Raw genomic sequence first — 9,166 nt, forward strand, 5'->3', positions numbered from 1 at the left:
CCATCTTGCTCCAGCACTAGTAGCAAAGTTCAATGAGACAGAAAATAACAAATGCTGGTGAGGATGTGGAGAGATTGGGACTCTGATACACTGCTGGTGGGACTGTAGAATGGTACAACCACTGTGGAAAGCAGTATGGCGATTCCTTCAAAGGTTGGAATTAGAAATACCATTTGACCCAGCTATTTCATTACTAGGTATATATCCTAAAGAAGTAAAAGCCATGACAAGAACAGACATATGCACACCCATATTCATCATGGCACTATTTACAATAGCCAAAAGATGGAAACAACCTAGGTGTCCATCATCTGAGGAATGGATATCCAAGCTATGGCACATACACACAATGGAATACTATGCAACCCTAAAGAATAATGTAGAATCTGCAAAACATCATATAAAATGGATGAACTTGGAGGACATTATGCTGAGTGAAATAAGTCAATCACAAAAAAGACAAATACTGTATTAGTCCATTATTGTAAAAGTCAAGGAAAGGTTTATCTTTGGAAGGACATTTTCTTTGTTGGTTACCAGCGGTGGGAGGGTAGGGTAGGGAGCACTGTTAGATGGATAGAGATAAATTTTGATTTGGGTGAAGAGAAGGGCAATGTACCAAATGTGAGTGATCAATATAGTGGCATTGAGGAAGAGAAAGACCTAGAGACGTATGTGGGAAGTACAGAAAAACAAAGATGAATCTTTTTGCACATATAGTACAGCATTGTCAGTGAAGGCAAACATGAGTATATGGGTGGATAGATGGGTGGACTGGCTGAACTATTAGGTATGTCTATGAAGTGGGGAGTGTACTCAAGAACAAGTATAGGGTTGGCAGACAATGGTCCTATAACTTTATGTTTATGATCTGAATTCCCAGGTGTATAGTAGAGCTGACAAGGGGCAAGGTTGTAGTCACTGCTTGGTCATAGCCAGCTACCCAGAGGCACTGAGTAGTAGAACCTGTGGGCTCGGGACCATAGTCCCAGAGGACATCAAGCTCAACTGGCATAACATACTACACAAAACATTGCTCCTCCTCCTACTGTGGTGAGAAGCGACCGGGATCTTAAAAGCTTGCACGATGCCATCTAGACACAACAATGGGCCTTCCCTCATCCAGAGCAAAGAAGAATGAAGAAAACCAAAAATTCATGGAAAGAATTAGTCCTAGTGACTGGTACACCATCCAATCTGCAGCCTATACGATTATGAAACCAGAAGAACTAGATGGTGCCTGGCTATTACTGTCAACCACTTGGAAGAGGATCTATGTAGAAGATCCTGGATAGAGAGGGAGAACAATGTGGAACAAAACTCAAAATCATTTGAAAAAAAAAGGGGGGGGGACCAGGTTTGCTGGTCCAATAGAGCCTAGTGGAACCACTGAGACTATGGCCCCTATCTGCCCTTCAGGTCTGGAATTGAACCCACACTTGTGGCTTCCAGCCAAACAATAGACAGGCATATGAGTTGAACATATACCTGAGGTAGATACACTCCTTGGAGAGAACAAGCATGGGAGAAAGAAGGGCTGCTTATGCATAAGGAGACAGTTCAGGGGGCAGGAGTGCATGGAGGGATGGATATGGGAAAGAGGTAACTATCGGGAGGAAGTAGAAGAGGAGATGTTGCATTGTGGTAAATTGTGGTCAATGTCATGAGACAAAGTGTATGTGAACTGCTGTATGGAAAGTGTAGTCGCTCTGTAAATTTTCACCCAAATCACAATAAAAAAAAAAGAAGAAGAAGAAGTAATCAATAATGTTAACTCTGGTTTTTGTTGTGTTGTTGTTGTTATGTGTCGTCCAGTCGGACCCGACTCATAGTGATCCCTCCTTGGGTTTCCGAGGCAGTATCACTATGGAAGCAGATTGTCCCATCCTCCTTCCGAAACTATGGTTAAGATAAAGAATAATGTCTGTTCAATTTAGCAACTTACTAATTGCTGGGAACCATACAGAATGAATGTTCTCTTTGTTATAGAGACAGAATCCAGTCTGAGTAGATTGGAAAATGCTCGAGAAGGAAGACTATAGTGTATAGTAAATGATTACAAAAAAATTGTCTCTAAACCTGTAATGTATACTCCACAGCTAAACTTCTAATGTTTCATAGAAAATTCATGAGAAACTCAAAATTGTTTTACTTGATACTCCTATTCCTCCCTTCTTAGGAAAGAATGTCCAAATTGATCTTTTAACTATGTGCTACCTTACCAGTTGAATAACACTTTTTTTTTAATCAGCTAGTTTCATTGTTCCTAGACTATCTGCAATGCAATGTTTTTCACTCTTACAAATCTTGTTTTTTGCCTTTAAACCTATTGCTCACTTATCATCTATCTCATTTTATGCCATTTCACATTTATGAACCAAATCAAACCAAACTCACTGCTGTAGAGGTGGATCTGACTCAAAGCGACCCCTTCTTGGGTTTCTGAGGCAGAACTACAGAAGTGGAATTGCCCAATCTTCTTTCCAAGGAGTGGCTGGTGGGTTTGAACCACCAGCCTTCTGGTTACCAAATACCTTAGGCATTACGGCACCAGAGCTCCTTCACATTTATGAAAATAGTGAAAAATCTACTATCTGATTGCTTTGCACATTGACTTGGGTTTCCTCCCTGCCTCCAGCTCTCAGCCCACGGAGCCACTCATGCCTGTCGGGCTTGGAGCTGAAGCAGCTAGCCCTCTAGAAGGCTTCTTGCTGGTCCTATCCCTACCACCACAGCCACTGCTGCCGCTCTACAAGCAAAGGAGATAAGTGAGGCAGTATTTGAGGGAGTCCTTTTGAGAAGGGCCAATGAATGCCTAGAGGGGCTAAGGAGAGGGCAGGGGAGGTTGCTACTGCACCTCTCATTCATAGGAGGGATCAAGTCCTTCAGTGGGAAAGGTACTGAGGGTAATTCAGGGCCTGAGGGTTATAGTTACAGATTTTGTCAAGTTTGTTGGTGTTTCAGCTGCAATATTGTTGTAATTGTTATTTGTGAGCCTGTATCAATAAATTTTTTGAGATAAAGAAGTAATTAAAGAGAAAGAAGGCAGAAAATCAAATAAGGCTTCTATATCCACCAGCCACTCCTCGGAAGGAATGTTGGGCAATCTACTTCCGTAATGATACTGCCTTGGAAACCCAAGGAGGGGTCGCTATGAGTTGGATCCGACTCCATGGCACTTAACAACAAAAACAACATACTAATAATGTAATTGAATGCAGAAAGATTTTATGAAACAATTTTGTTGTTAGTATTCATATAATCTAAGACATACTTCATTTAAGCAATTTACAACTACATCACATATCATTCTATGACTAAAATTGATAATAAACATTCCTAAGGATTCTGAATAGTCTGGTATGGGAAGAGGTCCATAGGGTGGCAGTGACACCATGAGCTACTACTCTGGGTGACATCAACCCCAGTAATGCCACTGAAAAAGAGAAATAGGCCTCTAGCTGGAGGAAAATGTGGTATCAAATGAGACATTTGAGCATATTTAAAAACTGAAAGGGAGGATATAATTGAATGGGAACTAATTGTGAAGAATTAGTTTTATGTAGGATCAGGAACAGCAACTCTGTTTTTATAGGAGGAAAGGAAGATAGTATGAATACAGACATAAGTCAGTTTTTGTGGAGTTCCAAGCAATGGTAAATTTCAAGCATTCCAAATTAATGGCAAAGAGTAAAGAGGAAAACAGGACACAGAGAGTAGGTTTGCGGTGGTAGTTAAAAGGGTTGAAATTCATTTCAGAAGTTGCCAGGTAGTATTTGGATCAACTGTGTCTGACCTATTGTGTCACTTTCTTTAGCAGTGCTTCACTGTTAAACCACAGGCCTAGAGAAAAATAATTGTATTCATTCAGGGTTAAGTTTTGTTAAACAGATGCAATGAAAAAACAAAGAGGTAAGGGAGATTAGGAAGTTCAGAAATTTGCTGCAATGTAGTACATAGTCTCCAAGCTAAATAGAATAAATAATAATAAAAAAATGAACTGCTCTTGATAAAGTCAAAAAGTGTTCAGAGTATACTTAGCTACTTGGAAAGGCAGAAATTTGTAGTTCAAAAATGAATGCCTTGAATTAGTGATTTTTAATATAAAGCAATTTTGTTGATGGCAAGGTCTAGAATGTCACTGAAGGAGGGTATCTGAAGTAAAGAAAGACACTAGACCTTTGAAGATGAGAGGTCAAGGAACTAATAGGCCAGAGATGTGTATGGGTCAGGCACACTGACAGGACTAGGTATAAAAAGAAGAGAGCCACACAAATCCGTATATAAAATGAAAGAAAAAAGAAATTGTAAGTAAAAAATAAGAATTCAAAAAGACAAGCTGAATTACACAAGTTGCAAAGAAATACATATTTCACAAGATGGTAAATGAGTAATGGATTTCACCTTAATCCTACATCTCTAGAAATATATGACAGTGTGCCACAGTCAAAGAAAAACTATTAACACTCTTCTAATGTCAGTCATACCTATCTTAAAACATAGAGTATAAAGACTATGAAAGTATTCCAGTTTAGGACTAGAAGGAAAATAATGAGAATGTTCTAGGAGACAGGAACAATTTCTACATTTAATTTTATATCCAAAATAAATAGATCTTTTTTCTTCAAATTATCTTGATTTCAAGAGTGTTTAATTGGACCGAACCACAAGAGTGGCCAAGCAATAACTAAAATAATTCTGTAAATCATTAAAGCTACCCTGGAAATTGTTCTGCTGTATTAACAGAATACTTTAGTATTTTCCAAAATAGAATATAAAACCCTTAAAGGCAGAGACCAATGGTTCTCAAACTGCCGGCAAAGTACCTGAAAATCCAAAGTATAAAATATCATTGAAATAACATATTAAACAAAATGAATATATAATGTTATAACTAAGCATATACAATATTATGTATGATTTTTTAAACACAAGAGAAAAATTTAAATTGATAAAATTCTGTCATAACTTACTCTTTTATGTAAATTCAAAAAATAATTATTATTCAATTTCCATTATTTAATTTTAGAAGAAAGAATACGTCACTTGAACTCAGAGTACACCAGATAAGCACAGGAATATAGTTTACATGGCACAGGATGGGGTAACATTTTGCCCTGTTATGCACAAGTTTGCCTGCCATGAGTCAGAGCTGACTCGATGGCAACTAACAGCAATAGTTTGTAAATCACTAAGAAACATTTTATTCTACCCATTTATTCCTTCTAAACCTAAATCAAAAGATTACTTTATAACCAATGGGTATTCAAAACTTGATAACTTATGATACTTCAAATTATTTTTCAAATGAGTCAAAATATTAATTTAATTTATTTAACAATTAAGAAATATTATACTTACCTCCTCCATCTGATTGACCTGCTGCTGAAACCACTTTCAAACAATAAAAAGAAATATTAGTTATTGACAAGTTAAATTTCTACCATGAAATAAATGTGTGACTGTGCATCTTCATCTATCAAATATTAGTCCTCATCTAAACACCAACTTATCCTGGGGTTCAGAATGATGGTTAATACAATGAACAACTGGAACATAAAAATTTTATATGCCTTTGTGGCATAGTGGTTAAAACACTTGACTACTAACCGAAAGGTCAGCAGTTTGAACCTACCAGCTACTCTGCAGGAAAAGGATATGGCAGTCCAAGATTACAACCTTGGAAACACTGTGGGGCAAATCTACTCTTTCCTATAAACAAACCAAAACAACTGCCATCACGTCGATTCTGACTCATAGTGACCCCCATTGGGTTTCCAAGGCAATAAATCTTTAAGGAAGTAGATTGCCAAGTCTGGCTTCCACAGAGTGGCTGAGTTTGAACCACCAACCTTGTGGTTAGCAGTCAGATCCCTTAGGCACTATAAGATTGCTATAAGTCCGAATCCACTTGACAACAGTGGGTTAGGTTTTGTTTTGTTTTGTTTTGTTTTAAACATAGCAGAAAGTTTGGGAGTTTCTTCTTCCCTAACACTTGGAACCCTGTTCTTCATTTATATGTATTTCTATATTAAATTTTAGTAGGATATTGAATTTACCTTAAAAAGAGATTCCAAAATCTGGAAAATAAAATTTAAGAATATATTTAAAAACAAAATCCTTCACAATTTATGATATTATATTTACTTCAGTTCTTTTGTAATTTTCAGTCATAAAAATACACTAATTACTAAAATAAAACTTATAATTCAAAACCATAATTTTTTATATTTAATATAGAGTAAAAACACTGTCTCTAAACAGTTATAAAACTTTTTAACTTTTCAATCCTTATAAATATCTGTTAGGAGTTCCCAAAATAATTCACATACATGATTTTATAGATTTTCTTAATACAGGAAGATATAAAATTTAAATTCCTCTTGGAAAAGATATCTTTTCCCCATATAACAGAGTACAATAATGAAAAATAATATTTTCCCAACACTACTGCAATGTAACTGTGCTCCTGCTAAAGGGCCTATAAAATCAAGATATAAAATGTTATCCAAATACTTAATATTTTTCAAGGAAACTGAAAAAAAACTAATCTAAGAGATTTCAAGAGGAAATGAATGCAAAAAGCAATCATATAATCCAAAATATCTATATTTACCACTTAAAAATATACTGCTAAAATGATCGCATCTACCATAAAAATTAAACTCACACTATCATATCTGTGTAAAGGTTTCGAATTACATTATTTTAAAAAATATATTATTAAATGTATTCAGTCATGAAAAACAATTACTAACAGCTAGACAAAACCAGGTTAATCTAAGATTTCACTTTTACACTAACTCTTCATCAGTGGATCACAAAGTGTGATCCACGACCAACAGCATCAAGCATTATCTAATAATCGTATTTGTTAGAAATGCAAATTTTAACACCCATCCCAGCCTAATGAATCAAAAATGCTAATATTTAGTAATTTATGTTTTAACTAGCCCTCGAGGTAATTCCTTTGTATTCTGAAGTTTAAGAAGCACTGGACTAAATAATAAGAAAGTACAGATCTAACAAAAGGGGGAAAGATCCTCCAGAAAACATGTTGTTGTTGTTGTTGTTGTTATGTGCTGTTGAGTCGGACCCAACTCATAGCCACCCCTCCTTGGGTTGCCAAGGCAGTATCACTACAGAAGTAGATCGCCCAACCTTCCTTCTGAGGAGTTGCTGGCGGATTTGAACCTCCAGCCTTCTGGTTAGCAGTCAAGTGCCTTAGGCACTATGCTACCAGAGCTCCTCCAGAAAACATACCAAAACAAATTGGCATCCATTTGTGTAGGAAAATCTTCTCAGCTGTAAAAAGCCTAGTAAATGGTGTTCAGGAAAACATACTCCTTTTGGGATTATTTCTTCTTTCTACTATCAAGAGAGACTCCAAGATTCTCCAAACCTCCCTTCCCGCCTTGGAACTGACAGGAAACTCAGTTGTTGCCATATCTCAATACAACCACTCATTGTTTTCAGAACTCTACGATTATTTAAACCACTAAAAGCTAGGAGAGCATTGGTTTTCTCAGTTACTGAGGAAACCCACATTATCAATTACTGATACTGTTAATACTGGAACATTATTGATAAAACAAGTGGAAGATAAAAATTAACCAGATATGAGGAAAATTAACAACATGACAGACAAACACTAGACAGTAAGAGAAAATACTATGAAACTATAGAGCAATGTCTATGAAGTCTTTGGGGAAAATATTAAATTTCCATTCTAAGTTTAAAACCTTATTTAAATGTGAAGGAAAAATTAAACTATTTTCAGAAATTCAAGAATTTAGAAACTATTTTCTCACACATTCTAATCTAGTGAAAAAAAAAAAATAATCCCAGACAAGAAGGAACTATGAACAAAGTAACCAAAAAATACACAACTCTGAAATATTGCTGTTGATGTGGCTGCAGTTTTATTCAGTTGTTATGAAAAGCTTCCTAAGAAAAAGGACAGAATGTTTTGTTTATTTAAAAAAAAAAGTAAAATAACAAGAATCCAATGCTAGTATTCTAGATAGGCATAGTATGACATAATGGTCAGGAGAAGAGCATTTCAAGAATAAAATGGTAAACAATATCATATTTGCTGTGGTGTCAAGAAAGATTCCCAATGGATTTAACATGATTAGTGCCATTTCTCTCTTTAGAGGGAAATTTCAATGGACTTTGAAGGCAGAAGTCAGCCTGAAGTATTAAGGAATAAGTAGATGATGAGAAAATGAACATTTAAGGATAGAAATTTTTTTCAAAAGGACTGCTTGAGAAAAGACAGAGATATAAATAGGGCAGTACTAGAAGGAAATGTGCATTCAGTGGAAGGGTTTTATATAAAGAGAGAGAATTGTTTAAAAGTCAATGAACATTTTATTTTTGTCTATAAATTTAACATACCATAGTCACATTTCCTGGTTACAAAAATCACTAAAAGGGTAGGATATATTTTACTATATTTATAGAATATTTGTGTTTTCTCTTCTGAAAAATGTCTTTTATTTCCTTTAAATAAAACATTTTGTTGTGACTTAGCTCTTACTTATATATAGAAGTTACTGTATGTTCTGAGTACTTCTTTGTCAGTTATATGTAACCCAAATATTTCTCCCATTTGAGACTTCTCATGGCCATCTATGGATTTTTTCAATGTAATAGAGGTTTTAGTTTTAATACAGTTGAATTTAGTAATGTTTCCTCTTAATATTTGCATTTGTTTTGTAATTATTCCTTGCTCCATGTCATAAAGATGTTGTTGTTGTTGTTGTTATGTGCCATCAAGTCAGACCCAACTCATAGCAATCCCTCCTTGGGTTTCCCAGGCAGTATCACTATGGAAGTAGATTGTCCCATCTTCCTTCCGAGGAGTGGCTAGTGGGTTTGAACCGCCAGCCTCTGGTTAGCAGTCAAGTGCCTTAGCCACTATGCTACCAGAACTTCCTATTATTTCCTCCTCAGCTTTGTATTGTTTTTTTTCTTACATTTAAGTCTTTAATCCATCCAAAAATGATCTTTGTATATGCCGTGAATAAAGATCTACTTTCATTTCTCCCCTGTGAATAACCAGTCATCCCAGAACCATTTATTGTAGTACTTGTTCTGTTCTAAATAAAATTTCCATATATAGAAGTTCTTACTTCTTTATTCAATTCCATTGGTCTGTTTG

At 35.7% G+C, this 9,166-nt stretch overlaps 1 protein-coding gene across 1 annotated transcript in view; it reads right to left on the minus strand.

Annotated features, from left to right (window-relative positions):
• The window catches only part of CCDC7 (coiled-coil domain containing 7), a 370,614-nt gene that overhangs the window by 249,017 nt on the left and 112,431 nt on the right, over positions 1-9,166 (minus strand). Inside the window, exons 4-5 of the mRNA XM_007942477.1 lie at positions 6,060-6,080; positions 5,362-5,394 (exon numbers count right to left, since the gene is read on the minus strand). Coding sequence (XP_007940668.1) covers positions 5,362-5,394; positions 6,060-6,080 — 54 coding nt within the window. The remainder of the gene's footprint in view (positions 1-5,361; positions 5,395-6,059; positions 6,081-9,166) is intronic.

This window comes from Orycteropus afer, unplaced genomic scaffold (assembly GCF_000298275.1).
Source record: "Orycteropus afer afer isolate SDZICR_OR568_19922 unplaced genomic scaffold, OryAfe1.0 scaffold00090, whole genome shotgun sequence".
In the NCBI taxonomy this organism is placed as follows: domain Eukaryota; kingdom Metazoa; phylum Chordata; class Mammalia; order Tubulidentata; family Orycteropodidae; genus Orycteropus; species Orycteropus afer.